At 56.6% G+C, this 15255-nt stretch overlaps 2 protein-coding genes across 2 annotated transcripts; both read right to left on the bottom strand.

Annotated features, from left to right (window-relative positions):
- Nucleotides 1–973: 973 nt before the first annotated feature.
- MSRB1 (methionine sulfoxide reductase B1) lies at nucleotides 974–5501 on the bottom strand. Its single transcript, XM_084882548.1, has 4 exons — nucleotides 5348–5501; nucleotides 3332–3480; nucleotides 2871–2985; nucleotides 974–1795 (listed from the first exon to the last, which is right to left on the bottom strand). The coding sequence occupies exons 1-4, from the start codon at nucleotides 5400–5402 to the stop codon at nucleotides 1764–1766; spliced, it is 351 nt and encodes a 116-aa protein (XP_084738674.1). The 5' UTR covers nucleotides 5403–5501; the 3' UTR covers nucleotides 974–1763.
- A 316-nt stretch (nucleotides 5502–5817) lies between these two features.
- Nucleotides 5818–13495, bottom strand: RPL3L (ribosomal protein L3 like). Its single transcript, XM_084882420.1, has 10 exons — nucleotides 13249–13495; nucleotides 12572–12764; nucleotides 10721–10889; nucleotides 9414–9549; nucleotides 7712–7898; nucleotides 7457–7617; nucleotides 7160–7261; nucleotides 6612–6707; nucleotides 6262–6381; nucleotides 5818–5958 (listed from the first exon to the last, which is right to left on the bottom strand). The coding sequence occupies exons 1-10, from the start codon at nucleotides 13249–13251 to the stop codon at nucleotides 5902–5904; spliced, it is 1224 nt and encodes a 407-aa protein (XP_084738546.1). The 5' UTR covers nucleotides 13252–13495; the 3' UTR covers nucleotides 5818–5901.
- Between the last annotated feature and the right edge of the window lie 1760 nt (nucleotides 13496–15255).

Below are 15255 nucleotides of genomic sequence, written 5' to 3'. Positions count from 1 at the left end.
GCAAAAATCATGTAGTTCTTTTGGAGTATAGCACAGTGGTCGGCAAACTCATTAGTCAACAGAGCCAAATATCAACAGGACAACCATTGAAATTTATTTTGAGAGCCGAAAACCGACTTCTGCGCATGGGCCACGAAGTTTCAATCGCACTGTTCATGCGCGCCCGGACATGGAGTTTTGTGGAAGAGCCACACTCAAGGGGCCAAAGAGCCGCATGGGGCTTGAGAGCCACAGTTTGCCGACCACCGGTATAGCACACCTCCTCATAGGTCACATTTTGCACCTCCCCCTACAAGGCCTGGGATGTGCCACGTTCACTGCCATCTCAGGGCCTTAGCACACGCTGTGCCTCCTCTGCCTGGGAAGCTCTCCTTGCGTTTCTCGTCTGTCACTGCTGCGTTGAGATGACCCCCTCTCCCTGACCACTGGAGGCAAAGCACAGTCCTCTGATCACCCCCTCCACACATCCTGGCATCATTACTCTGCTGTAGCTGCTCACTCCTCTTCGTCGTCTGACATGTTGCCTGGTGTGCCGTAGGTGCAGACAAGACAAGAATTTTATAATTTTTCACTATTTTGTTTACTTAATATTTCATAATAAAGTAATTATAAAATACTTTCTTTGTGTTTATTTGATTCCTATTCAAGAGAATTACTTTATATATAGTCAATATAGGCACAGAGTTAAATTTTTTAACATTTTCTAATGGTGGTGTGCCTCGTGATTTTTTTCATGACACAAGTGTGCCTTTGCCCAAAAAAGGTTGAAAAACACTGATCTAGTGTATCCTCAACTATGCCATAAGACCTTGAGGGCCCCTTTGCCTTGCACACGCCTGCATCCTCAGCACCACGGCTGGAACCTCGCATGAAGCAGATGCTCAATAAATATTTGTGGAACAAATGAAAAAAATTGCGCAAAGCCTGACCTTGTACCCTGGCGTCTCTGATGTTATTAATAAACAGAGCAGGCTGGGTTTCGTTTGTTTATTCATCCCCTAATTGTTCCACAGAGAATTCAAGATGGGAAGGAGGGTTTTAGCATCACCCACCCTCCTGGATGGCAAGAACTTCAGCGCATGTGCAATGAAGCGTGGCCGCTGTGCCCTGGGAATGTGTGGACTGTCGGCTGTGAGCTCCAGAACCCCAACTTTGGGCAGCCAAGGTGATGGAGCAATAGATGCTTTCCTCAGCCCCAGTGAGGCAAGCAGCAGCCACACAGATTGTGAAACGCGGTTCAGAATTTCTCCTCTTGTACCTGAGAGATCAAAGGCCTGTCCCCTCATCCCAGTCCCACCCCAGGTCACAGATCTTCAACACTCTGGCTGCCTGGAAGGGTTTAACCAGAGTGAATCATGCAGTGACTGAGGCTGGAGCAGCTGGCCGGGGCCGCCTTTGTCAGGAGATGGGCACCAGCCTTGGTGAGGGCCAGAGTCCATCTCAGATTTGGGTCCCACAGGCAGGAAGGGGGCAGTGGGCTGAGAAGAAGTAAAGGTGGGGTGCAGTGTCATTCACAGATGAGCCAAGCCTAGAGCCCACTCCCTGAGGCCAAGATGAGCTGACACTGGGCCCTGCGGCCCATCCTGACAGCAGGATATGGGCAGAGGTGGCAAGCCAGTACTTTTCCGAAGGAGAACCAGTGCGGAGTCAAGGCCTTGGGAGCCTCCTGATGTTTCAGCCACCCCCTTCCCTGTTTGAATGTCCAAGGTTTCAATTCCAAGAAAGGAATTGCAGTGGCCATCGGGTGGCTGAGGGCTGCCCACCTACTTCCCCTGGGAGGCAGGAGTTTCTTTGTCTGAAAGAAAGGAAGGAGGGGGAGAAAAAACGATCCCTGCTCAGTTATGTTTCAGATACTGTCCCCTACACCAGTGTTCCCCAAAGTGCGGTACCGTACCGCCGGGGGTGCGGGAAGAGTTTGGTGGGGGTACGCGTTGCACCAGAGTTTGGTGGGGATATGCTCTGCACCGTGCTTAGCTGCGCCTAATTCTACGTTCTCATGGGTACGAGGGGTACTCAGCGTTACGAAAATTATAGAAGGGGTACACATATGTCAGAAGTTTGGGAAACACTGCGCTACACTAACACCCTCCACTCCAGCCTGCAAGCCAGGGGAGCTAAGAGGACCCAGACACCCCATCACAATCTAGAGCCTCTTCTTCCTGCATGCAGACAGAGGGTAAATTATTACAAAAGGACAAAAGCATCTCCCCACCTTTTCATGCACCAGCCCCTTCGGACACCCTCGTGTAACCTCAATGCTGCAGCAAGCAGGTGCTGTCAGCAGCGCCATTTTACAGAGGATGAAACAGGATTTGAGCTACAGGGTTTTGGGAGGAGTCCCGAGGGGGGCTGGGGGTGCACACAGACATGAGGTGACCTGTGAGCATTTGTGTGACCTGGAGAGCAAAGGCCCAAGAGGAGGCTGAGCTCAGACAAAATGCAGGAAAATGAAATACAACTCCCCAAAACAAACTACGGGTAATAATAATACTGCCGACAGGAGCGCCTGGATGAGCTACTACTGCGCGCCAGGCCCCAGTGCACAGCCTTGACCCTCAGCCTCCGCCCAGCCCCGCCTCCCACTCTAGTCAGGGGAAGAGCCAGGTCTCAGGAGAAAGTCCTTCGCCTCGTTCACCCTCAGGTGTCCCTTCTGTGGATGCATGTGACCAACCAGGCACAGGAGGCAGGACGTCTGCTCCTGTCCCTGTCCCTGTCCTGCAGCTGTCTTTTGGGGTGGCCGTGGGGAGCCCCGCAGCTGCTTTGTTGACCCCCATGCTGTCACTGTCAGCGGATGAGAAGAGTATGCCCCCCGCCAAGAGCCTCTAAAACGTATGCCGGGCCTGTGCCCAGCTGCCTGATGGCAAACCCACCGTGAGGGACGAACTTCAGTGAGCTGCTGAATATTCAGAAGCGCGACTGCCCCTTCTTGGGGCCATCGTTCAGGAACTCATGCCCCAATCCGTTGCCACACTTGCCACAGGAGACCTGGGAGGAGCGCAAAAACAGCCACGTGAGCTTCCGGCCACAAAACAGCCACAGCAACGGCTCCCCCTGCCACCAGCAGGCGATGTCCTCCCCATGCCCATTTCCCAAGGTGGTAACTGATGGCGGGAGGGATTGGCCTCCATCCTGGAGCCTGCACAGCAGGTCGTCCTATTTCCCTGTTCCCACCAAGACCCCAGGCTGTCTCACAGTTTGGGGTGGCAGCTTCCCGGGCTGAGGTGGGAGGCCTGGGATAGACAGGCTCTGAGCCCCTGGAGCAGCAGGGGGAGCAGAAGGAAGGGAGGGGTGGCCACACCCCGCTTCCCACCCGTCCTCTGCTACCACCCACCTTTAGGGCTTCGGGCCGGTTGTGCTCCGGGCGCTTGGCCACACTGTCAGCGTGGATAGTCTCCGTGAAGGCTGGCCACGGGGATGAGTGCGCGAACTTGGAGCGGCTGGAGAAGAGCTCGTAGCCACACTTGGCGCACACGTAGACACCTGGAGCCAGAGGAGATGCAGAAGCAAAGATGCTGCCTCCAGCCTCTTTGGGGTGAGCTCCCAATCCCTGACCCGGTGAAACGTAGCACCCTCCACAGGCGCAGAGTGAGTGCACACCCTCCCCACACCCCCTCCTGGGAACTGGGGAAGTCACACACGGAGTTCACACTTAGTGGGTCTTTTTTTTTTTTTTTTTTAAGTAGGTAGATTGTTTGTGTTTTTTACTGATTTGAGAGAGGAAGGGAGAGAGAGATAGAAACATTAGCGATGAGAGAGAATCATTGAGAGGCTGCCTCCTTCACACCTCCTACTGGGGATCGAACCCGCAACCCAGGCATGTGCCCTTGACAAGAACTGAACCTGGGACCTTTCAGTCTTCAGGCTGCTGCTCTATCCACTGAGCCAACCCGGCTAGGGCACATTTAGTGGTTCTTAATAAGTCCCAGAGACCAAGAGAGTCATTTTTCACTCTTATTTCATCGACTCCTCTCAACAGCCCTGAGACCTATCCATTGTACAAGGAGGAACCTGAGGCTCCGTGATGCAAACCACTCAGCTGGAGCGTGTGCAACCAGGAAGGAGCCCCGGAAGTCTGATGAGGACACAGCACGGTCACCCTTCACAGGCCACACAGGGAGGCTATGGCCTGGCCAGCACCACCACCCAGCCCCTTCCCCTCCCAATGGCTGTCCTGTCGCTCAGCGAAGCCTTGAGCTAGACTCCCAGCCACAGCCACGCTGGCTCTCCCTGTCCGAAGAGAATGGCTCCAGAGAAGAGGCCTCCACGCCAGACAGGGGGCGGGGGAGAACAGGTTTTAACCTCTCATCAGAAGAGCACTTTGAAGGGGGGTGGGAGGGAGAAATTGACTTACAGAACAGGAAGCAGGTATCCCTTACCCACTTCCTGGCCCAGGGAGAGCCTCCCCGGAGTCCCTGAACTACTCAGCCTTTACCAGTAGCTGCAGGAGGAAGCAAAGAGGAACCGGGAGCAGCTGCAGTCACTGGGTGTGGCAGAGCTGCCTGAGGGTTTCAGGGAATGGCTTTGGCCAGAGGGTATCAGATATCCTTAGGTGCTCAGTGTCAGAGCCTAGTCCCCTGGACAGCTGATACCCACCAGATTCCATCCCAAGTAAATCGCTGCCCTAGTCTTGCCTATGGCACGTTTTTACCAAATTAGTCCATTACCAAGCAGCACCGCCCAGAAGGGGACTCAGCAGGGCTTCTCAGAGCCTGGAGCCAGAGCTGAGGGCTGGCCATGCCCCAAACCCCTCCCAGACCCACTCCCCGCACCCCGCCCAGGCAGTCCGGTCAAACTTCACGGCCCTGGCCACTCCTGGTCACCCAACCCGGGCCCGGGCAGGTGGGGGAGGCACCAAGGCCAGCACATTCGGATCCGATCGAACGGGACGTTCTGTGCTTCTTCTGGCTCAGCTCGCGGGTCCCAGGAAACGGGGTCGGGGACAGGGTGGGGGTATCCTCAGAGAGAGGGAGAAGCCACGGCCCCTGGACAAGACCCTCTTTCACCGCGTCCCTCTGAAGTCCAGATCCTGACCCGGAGCCCCACATCCCATGTACCCTGACCCCACTGATTCCCCCCCGCACACGGCCACGTTCACATTCAAAGGCTTTCCTCCTCGAGGAGAGTGAACCCCCTAATGTCCTCCTCCCCTCAGGCACTCCTACTCTCCGAGCCCCCCAGATTCCTCCCTCCTCCGTGATCCCCGTTATCTGCACGCGCTCCTCCCCGCGCGGTCCCCCCGCGCCGCCCCACTCCCGGGACTCCAGGCTCCATCCCCACCCGAGGGCAGCGACGGCCCCTCTGACGCGCGCCCCGCCCCGCTGCTCTCCCCGGAGGCCACAGGCTGTACCCGGATCAAAGTGATTCTGGAAAACCTCGCCCCCGAAGAAGCTGCAGAACGACATGGCGCCGACCCGACCGCTGCACAGACGCTGCTCGCTTCACTCGGGTCTGAGGCCACCGGCTGCCAGCCTGCACCCGGCCCCACGCCCGAGGCCCCGCCCCCTCCTGGAGACCAATCACGTTCGGGGATGCCGCGAGGCCCGCCTCCGGAGGGTTCGCCCCTTCCCGGGAACCAATCATATCAGAGTTCTGGGTTCCTCCTCCAGGAGGCCAGCCCCCTCCCGAGACCCCGCCCCCTCCAGCCTTCCCAGCGGGCCCCGCCCATCGACGAGCCCCAAGGGCCGCTCCTGTGCCGCGTTCCCGCGGGCCAGCGCCAGAGGGCGCCGCCGAGCTGCGCTGGGTTTGGGGTGTGCCCTCTCTGCCCTGGCGCTTAGCCCCGTGCCGCAGGCCGTCACCCCTCAATTCGGACGCCGCGGGAAGAGGTGCCTCCAGCCTTTATTAGACAAGGGGGACAGGCGGGATCTCGCGCGCTTCTTTCAGGCTCCGTCCGTCCCAAGACGCCTACAAGTCTCCCGAGGTCTCCAGCTTTTCTTTATCAAGATGCTTCTTTTGGGGACCCTGGGGGCGGGGGGGGGGGGAGCGGAGAAGCGTTTATCACAGGGGTTTGGCTCAGAATACAGCCCCTGGCCAGCTGCCTGAGTCACCCAGAGTCGTCCCTGACGGCCCCTCCCATAGTAGTCCCTCCCCTACCTTCTTTCCCAGCAAGAATTAGTGCCCAGGGCTAGACTCCTAAAAGCCCCCTCCTACGGGTGAGTGCAGGGGCATCCTGCCACCCCAATCTGCTCCAGCTTCCCCCCTCTGGAGCAGGGGGAATGTGAGGCCTGAGCCCCAGAGGAGGGAGATGGGCGGGAGGGGGCTCACCATGAAGACCCTTTTCTCTTGGGCTGTCTGGAAGCGGCCATGTCCAAACTTGGAGGTGGTGTCTATGAACTTGAGTTCAATATTCTCCAGGGCCCGGCGGCTGTGGTGCACCAGGAGGGACTGGGAACCCGTGGGAAAGGAGAGCCTCAAGACGGAGGTTCCCACCCCCTCCAGGAACCCCCCATCCACCCACCCGTCTCCTGGCAGAACCCCTTCCTTTTTGCTCTCCCCGTCCACTGCCCCTCTTCTGAACAGGCTGGATGACAGGGCAGGCCACCACCCACCCCTCGCAAACCCCCTGGGGCTCCTGCTCCGCCTGTCCCCCCATGCCAGCCGACTGCCTGCCTGACCTTCCGCAGGGTGATGACCCGCTTCTTGGTGCCCGCGATGCACCCCTTCAGCATGACGAAGTCGTTGTTGACTTCCCCATAGTGAGGGAAGCCGCCCTGTGGGGAGGTGGGTTGGGATCCAGATTGAGTTAGGGGGCAGCTGGCCCCACCCCCTCCAGGCAGCCTTCCAGAATCTTCCAAACTCCCTGCTCAGCTGTCATTGGGAGGAGCCAGAGCTGGCCCCTCGCCGAAAATGACCCTCTATCCCTCATCAAAGCAGCCTCTGAGCCACACCCTGGGTCTTCTCCCACAGCACATCATTCCACAATCTGCATTTTACTCAGGGGGAAACTGAGACTCGGAAGGGTGGACTCCCCAAGGCCACAGTCAGAGCTGCTGCCGCCCTGGCAGCAGCTGAAGTGTAAGCTATCTGCAGAGGGGGCTCCGAGGGTGCGGGAAGGAAAGGGTTCGGTGGGGCCTGGGCTCTTGGGGCATCACAGCCCGCACACACACCTACCCCCCCACGTGCTCACCAGGCCCCCTCAGCCAAACTGGCTGCCCAGCCTCACCAGCGGCGTGATGGACTTGTCCGTCAAGTCGTAGCTGGTGGAGGCGTTATTCTTGACCACCTTCCCGTCCTCTTTGTGGAAGCCCCGGCCAATGCGGTAGATCTGCCAGGAGGACAGGGCACATGGAGGGCAGCAGGCGGCCCCTGGGGCCAGCACTGTGTCCACACCATCAGATGAGGGCGTAACCGCAGGCCCTGGCGGGTGCCCCGCAGAGCCTGGGGAGCCGGCAGTGCCTGGGTCGCGTACCCCCCGGCCGGTCTGGTCACGGGGCCCCCCCTCCCAGGACTCGGGACACACCTTCTTGTTGAGCTCCGTGCGATGGTGGTAGCCCTTCTGCCCGGCCCGGGCGATGGAGCAGCCCACGCGGGCGGGGTGCCAGGCGCCGATGCAGGCCACTTTCCGCAGCCCCTTGTGGGTCTTCCGAGGCAGCTTCTTGGTGTGCCAGCGGCTCGTGACCCCTGCAGGCGGCAGGGGCTGGTGGCTGAGGCCGGGCTGGCCCCGGCCCCCCCAGGCAGCCTCCCGGGAGCTGCCATCCCGCCCTCCCAGCCCCACCTTTGATGCCCCGGCCCTTGGTGACGGCGATGACGTCGATGACCTCGCTCTGGCTGAACACGCTGTGCACCGGCACCTGCTTCTCCAGCCGGGCCTGGGCCCAGGCCACCTTCTCGGCCACCGTGCCGCCGTTCAGCTGGATCTCCATGATGTGGGCCTTCTTCTGCCGGAAGGGCAGCAGCTTCATCTGGGAGACAGTGGGCCAGGGAGTCCCCAAAGGGTAAGGTGACCAGATGATTTTTAACAATTTGTCCCGTGGCGTTTGGGACAAATTGTTAAAAATCGGGATTTGCCGAAGCCGGTTTGGCTCAGTGGATAGAGCGTCAGCCTGTGGACTGAAAGGTCCCAGGTTCCATTCCAGTCAGGGGCATGTACCTTGGTTGCTGGCACATCCCCAGTAGGGGGATATGCAGGAGGCAGCTGGCCGATGTTTCTCTCTCATCGATGTTTCTAACTCTCTGTCCCTCTCTCTTCCTCTGTGAAAAATGAATAAAATATATTTAAAAAAAAAAAAAAAAAAGAAGAAGAAGAAGAAGAAGAAGCCACTAGGTGAACATCTGAGGCTTCTGGGATAGAGGGAACCATGTAAGCCATGGTCCTGAGACAGGGAAGATCCTGAGAAACTGGGAGGACAGCACGAAACCAGTGTGTCTGGAGCAGTGGTCGGCAACCTCATTAGTCCACAGAGCCACATATGAACAGTACAACGATTGAAATTTCTTTGGAGAGCCACATTTTTTTAAACTTGAACTTCTTCTAACACCACTTCTTCAACAGACTGGCCCAGGCCGTGGTCTTTTGTGGAAGAGCCACCCTCACGGGGCCAAAGAGCTGCATGTGGCTCGTGAGCCGCAATTTGCCGACCACGGGGCTAGACCATGGGGAGCAAAGAGACATGAACAACGTCTTGTAGGGTGTTTTATCCCAAGTGTGGGGTCTGCTGCAATCTAATTCGTATCTGTAAACGTCTCTGGCGCTGCTCTGTGAGGCACAGGCCAGAGGCAGGTGGGAACGCACAGGGGGAAGCAGGAACACGGTTGGGTCGCAGCAGAGAGCTCAGCAGCGAGTACTGATGGAACACCTCCTGCCTACGAGGCTCCTGGCGGGTTCTGGAGACACAGCGCTGACCAGGCAGCGCGGCCCCTACCCCCAAGGAGCTCAAGGGAGATGGACGTTAACCAATGACACAGGTAACTAGGAACTGCAAGGGTGCAAGTAACTGGGCAGGGGTGGGGGAGAGGGAGGGAGTACCCCTGCTCGGGGCCTGTGAAAGCCTTCCCTGAGGATTAGACACCAAGGAATGTTCCAGAATAAGCCAGAGGGTAACCTGTCAAGCCAGACGCCATGTGCAAATGTGGATGCACACACACACACACACACACACACACACATATGTTTATAGCAGGACCCACAGGGAGGCAGCTGGCCTTCTACCCGGGCATTTGGCAGGAGGCCCAAGCCCTTTGGGGCATCTCAGGGCCTTGGTTGAGCACCGGGCATGGGCAATGCCCATAGCCTCAGAGCACACTGGCCCCCAGCATTTCATCCCTGGACCGCAGACAGCCGGCCTGTTGGTCCTGTGCCCAGGACTCGCGGTATTTTTAGGCTGACATTTGCCAGGGCTCCCAGAGCTGGGGGGGTGGGGGGTGGGGAGCCCCGCGGTGACCTGGCCGGCGGGTGTGGCTGAGGCTGAGGGGCTGACCTGGGTGTGGACGATGACCCGGATGACCTTGCAGTACTTCTTCATGGCGGCAAAGTCCTTCTGGAGCTGTTTTTTGCCGTCAGCATCACGCCACCTCTTGCAGGCCTTGGTGAAGGCCTTCTTCTTGCTCTTGTGCCTGAGCCGTGCACAGAGGGTGCTCAACTGGGTGGTTCCCTGGGCCCCGCCCACCTGCCACCCACCAAGCATGGGTCTTAGACCAGCAAATGTCCCCTGCCTTCCGCCTTTCCCTGCTGGCGGAGGCCCGGGCTGGCTCCAGTCACCACCACCTGTAAGCACAGACGGTCCCGCCCTCTCTGGGCCTCAGTGTCCTCCTCTGTAAGTGAGGCCTTCTCCCTGCCTCCTAGGGCCTGCGGGTGAGCGCCAGATGTGCAGGAGTTTGGGAAAGGGGCACGCTGGCCACCCGCCCACTCCGAGAGGGCTGCTGAGCTCACTTCAGAAGCAAACAGCTGTACTGCACGCTGTTCCTAACCCTCCCTGGAACTCTGATCGACAGGCACCGTAATCCCTATTCTACAGATGAAGAGGCCAAGCTCACAAAGGTCAAAGTCCCTGGATGAGGCACAAGTTGAAAACAATAAAAATAGAGAAAACAAGACCAGTTGGCATTTGCCAAGCCCTTTCTCTCTTGAACCCTTGACCCACCTTGTCCATCCAATCCTCACAGCAGCCCCAAGATGCAGGGACCACCCCCTTTCCAGTGGATGGTGTCTGTGACATGCCTAAAGGTGAGGGTGGGGTTGAGGGGCTGACCTGGGAGTGGCCTCTTAGACTCTATGGTCACAGGGCCTGCTCTGACTCCAGGCCCACAGAGGGCCAGGGCTGGGCTGTGCCTGCATGAGGAGGGGTGTGCCTGTGAGGGGCCTCAGGTGTGGAGGAGGGGAAGACTTGTACCAGGGAAGACTGAGGCCTGAGAAGGCCTTTCTTTCTGACCAGAAGAGCTTGTCAGCTGGCTGTTTCCCTTTTCACCCTGGCTGATAGGAAGCTCGGAGCCCTCTCTGACATTTCATCCAATTAATCCCTTAATTAACCCTGAGGATTAGAACACTTGCTTCCTCTTTTTCCTTTCTCCCAATTTCCTCTCGAGACTCCTAATACCCATCTTTTACTGAATTGAAGGCACCTTTCACACACACACACACACACACACACACACACACACACACACACTTTCCTGCCTTTCACATACGTTGACACTTCTGCCCACCCCCATCATTCAGACACAGGGACGGGGAGCGAAGCCCCCCACCCCCCGCCCCCGGCCCACAGGGCCGCCCGGAGGCCCTCACCAGTCCTTGTAGAAGCGCCGGCGACACTCGTCGCTGAGGTGCTCTGCAAAGATGGTCTTGAAGCTCCGCAGGCCGCGCGGGGTGGCCACGTAGCCCACGACGCCCACCACCACCAGAGGCGGCGTCTCCACAATGGTCACGGCCTCCACCTCCTCCCGCTTGGAGATTTCTGGATGAGACCCAGACACAGGCCTGGAGGAGAGCTTCCAGAGCCCGCGGCGGAGGGAGACAGAGGGGAGGAACCAACTGCAGCCCCTCCTGCCTGAGGGAGGACGGAGCACCAAGCCCAGGGCTGCTGGTACGGAGACCCTCCCAACCAGAGCCCTCGCCGACCTCCCGCCCTCAGCCTGCCTGCTCCCCCCTTCTCTCCCTCTCTGCCTTGGCATGGAGCAGCTGCTGGTCAGGGCCCCACAGGTGGTCCATGCGAGCTCTGCCTCTGAGATCTCAGGCAAGGCCGGACCTCCTCCCTGCCTCAGTTTCCCCACAAGACCATCTGGGAGTTGGCTAGGAGAGCAACAGCCAAGACAGCATCCCCCAAAGGGTGGGGTTAGGCCTCCTTTAGTGGGACACAAATGATTATTTTTTTTATTTTATAGTTACAAATGTATGTTGATGAGTTCTAGGAAAAAAAACCTGTAACTTGTCAGAACCCATGACTTTATAGATGTTATTACTGAGGCTATTACAAAGTAAAAGAAGTTATTTGTTTAAAAGATATATTGGGAGCCCTGGCCGATGTGGCTCAGTTGGTTGAGTACATCATCCCAAATACCAAAAGGTTGCCGGTTTAATTCCCAGTCAGGGCACATGCCCGGGTTACGGTCTAAATCCCTAGTATGGTCCATGCAGAAGGTAGTCAATCAATATTTCCCACATCAAGTTTTTCTCTGTCCTTCTCCCTTCTCTCTCTGAAATCAATGAAAGTATTTTTATTTAAAATACATATTTTGGCCGAAACCAGTTTGGCTCAGTGGATAGAGCGTCGGCCTGCGGACTGAAAGGTCCAAGGTTCGATTCCGGTCAAGGGCATATACCGTGGTTGTGGGCACATCTCCAGTAGGGGGTGTGCAGGAGGCAGCTGATAGATGTTTCTCTCTCACCAATGTTTCTAACTCTCTATCCCTCTCCCTTCCTCTCTGTAAAAAATCAATAATATATATATATATTTTTAAAATAAAATACATATGTATACACACACATACATTCAGTGGTCGGCAAACTCATTAGTCAACAGAGCCATAGATGAACAGAACAATGATTGAAATTTCTTATGAGAGTCAAATTTTTTAAATTTAAACTTCTTCTAATGCCACTTCTCCAAAATAGACTTTCCAGGCTGTGGTAACTTGTGGAAGAGCCACACTCAAGGGGCCAAAGAGCCAAATGTGGCCCGTGAGCCACTGTTTGCCGACCATGGATTTAGGAGAACCCTGGCTGATGTGGCTCAGTTGGTTGAGCACTGTCCTGTATGCCAGAAGATGGCAGGTGCAATTCCTGATCAGAGCATACACCCAGGTTGTGGGTTCGATCCCAGTGGGGCATGTGTGGGAGGCAACTGATCAAAGTTTCTTTCTCACATCAGTTTTTTTCCCTAGCTCCTCCACCTACTAATGGGGCCACTGGCACGTCTTATAACCACCCCATTTCCTCATCTGTGAACCGGGGGCAATGACAGAACCCACCTCAAGGGGCTGCCATTCCCACAGGCAGGGCCTTGCCCTTCCTGGAGTCCCTTCCCCTTTTGAAGTCCAACCCTGATCTCTAGCATTTGGAAGTTTCTCCCGATCTCCTGGCCGTCACAGGGGCTCTGTCGGAATCCCCCCACCCTGGGACCCTGCTGCGGCCACTCACTGAGCCCCGGCCGGTGCACCTCCCGCAGGGTGTGTGTCATGCCGGCCTTGTAACCCAGGAAAGCTGTGAGGTGCACGGGCTTGCTGGGGTCATCCCGAGGCCACGTCTTCACCTTGCCCCGGTGCCGGCGGCTCCTCTTGTGGGGCAGGAAGCCCAGGTGTCCATGGCGAGGGGCAGAGAACTTCCGGTGGGACTGAGGACAAGAGCAGACGGAGGTCAGAGCTGGGGTCACTCGGGTGAAAATGATTGGCTGGTCCCAACCCAGAGAGAGGAGCTAGAGACCCCAGATTGACTTGATGCTCGGGGGTCTTCGGTGCCTCCATCTGCCTGCGGTAAAGGATGGGGAGGCTGGCCCAGGGGCAGTGTCGTATGAATGGAGTTAGCAGCAAGTCCTCCTCACCCACAGGTTTTCTGCCTCAGTGGGCTCAGCCCGGCAGGGTCCGGGAGAGGTAGGCCCACATTGGGGCGAGGGTTACAGAGACAGGGGGCGGCTGCCATCCGTCCATCTTCCTGCCTGCTCTAGGCCTGGCAGTCCAAGCTCTGGCCCCCGCGGTCCTCCCCAACCCCCTCCTCCTTCACAGGCCCGAGAACCACCCCTGCTGGGGGAGCTCCTAACGCCACCGGCCCCTGCCCAGGAAGCTGGCTGGGTCCAGCTCCAGCCCCCCGAGCCTACTGACCATGGCCGCCGGTCCCCGCAGGTCAGGAGAGAAAGGGGCCTCCCTGTCAGGTGCCCGAGGTCGAGTGGCAGGGCCAGGACGCACAACAGCCAGATCCCAGATTTAGCCCCTGGCAGGAGAGCTTGGTCAGCTCCCGTGGCAGGCATGGGCTCCAGTGCCAGGAGCGGGCTTGGCCTGGGCGGAGCCATGGGGGGGACATCAAATGGGCATGGGGACACTTGGAGCCACGGCTGGCACTCCTTTCCTCAAAGGCCCTGGCGACGGGTCACGCCCACTTTGCTTTCCTTCTTGTGAGACTTGCTCCCAGGAACAAGTTGGCCTGGTGGGAGGCAGAAGGAAGTCCCCCCAGGGGCCTCTCCCGTGCAGCTGCTGGAGGTGAGGGTCTGAGTTCAGGCTGCCGGCATTGGGGCATCCTGTCCTGAGTACTGTGAGCTGAGTTCTGTGAGGAGCCAGAGCTGCAGGGAGATGGGGAGGATTGACTCTGGTTCAATATCAGGATCCCTTGACTGTAATCCAAGAACATTAAGATACTTTCATGGGCTGAAGTTTCTAATGAAATGGGCATTGAAAGCTCTTATTTTTGATACAAAGATTCTATGGTTATAAAGTCCTGTAACTGCAGAACCAGAGTTTTATTGGCCTACGATGTTTCTGAGGGTCTGGGATTTTGCATCACTTAATGCTAAGATCCTGTGCTACAAAAAGGTCACAACTCCTTATTTTTGTTGGTTTCTACTTACAGTGCTACTTTTGTTGTTGTTAATCCTCACCAGAGGATATTTTTCCATTGATTTTTTAGAGAGAGTGGAAGGGAGGGGAGAGACAGAGAGAGAAACATTGATGTGAGAGAGACACATGGATGGGTTGCCTCCCACACCCACTGGGGCCAAGGACAGGAACCTGCAGCCTTGACTGGAATTGAACCTGTGACCCTTTAGTCCAGGGGTCTGCAACCTTTAAGACATAAAGAGCCACTTGGATCCGTTTCCGAAGGAAAAAAAAACCTGGGAGCCGCAAAACCATTGAGACATTTAAAACAAATATAACACTGCATATATTGTTTCTTACCTTAATGCTATATACCGGATCGTGCAGTTAGCTGTCAATCTGAAGAAAAAAAGGACTTTTTCACTTAACAATGTAAAATATATTTTTTGCAAATTAATAGCTAATTAAAATATTTAATTTACCTGGTTAATGGGATTTTTGCTCCTGAACCTCAGTGCACAGTGTCAGCACATCAGGGCTGTAAGACGTTACCTTTATTTTCACACAGGCTTGCAAGTTGTCAGAGCCGCAGGAAAGCTTCAAAAGAGCTGCATGCGGCTCTGGAGCCGTAGGTTGCCGACACCTGCTTTAGTCGGTGGGCCAACACTCTAACCTCTGAGATAAACCAGATAGGGCACAAAACTACTTTTAATACTTTGAGCTGAGCCCCAAGAGAATAAAATCACAGGGAAAGGGTAACCCCTTCCACTGAGGGAATGAAGCGTAGAAGAAACTGCTGCAGACTCAGGGCAGAAGGAATGCCCTTGGTGTAGAGTGCTGTCAGAAATATGGTGGGACTGGCTCCAGGCACACAGGCCAAGGGCAGGAGGGTTGGACACAGCCACAAAGCTACTTGGGTCCCTCCCTCTCGTTTACCTTTTTCTGCTTCTGCGGCATGGTCTTCGAGCCCCTCTGCTCCCAGGCAGCAGCAGAAGGTCCTCACCTCAGCGCTATCACGTCATCATGGCTAAGGCAGTGGCTCAGCGCTGCCTCCATTGGGTTCCCTTGTTCCTTCCGATGTTGCAGGCCAATGTTGTGATCCTTTGGGTCTGACAGTGTGTGTTTCCAAGAGTTCATGATTTGAAGAGGTGGCATTTCTGTGATTCCAGATTTTGTGTGTCCATAGAGTTGATGGCTCTGTGTCTCTGGGCCCAACCTTTGCCAGGAAATGACCAGCACCTGCCCTAGTGCTGGCCAGGTGTCATGGCGGGTGTGGAGATCTCAGAGGGCAGCCAGCAG

Source organism: Pipistrellus hanaki (assembly GCF_964339955.1).
Source record: "Pipistrellus hanaki genome assembly, chromosome: 4".
NCBI classification, from domain to species: Eukaryota; Metazoa; Chordata; class Mammalia; order Chiroptera; family Vespertilionidae; genus Pipistrellus; species Pipistrellus hanaki.
This window is presented reverse-complemented; position numbering and strand designations above follow the sequence as displayed.

What these genes read in the sequence shown, in the direction of transcription:
- RPL3L (XM_084882420.1), bottom strand. An exon ending in GGTGCACCGGCCGGGGCTCA is followed by an intron (nt 10,890 to 12,571) that starts GTGAGTGGCCGC and finishes GGTCTCATCCAG; the next exon opens with AAATCTCCAAGCGGGAGGAG. An exon ending in CAAGGGCCGGGGCATCAAAG is followed by an intron (nt 7,618 to 7,711) that starts GTGGGGCTGGGA and finishes TGCCGCCTGCAG; the next exon opens with GGGTCACGAGCCGCTGGCAC.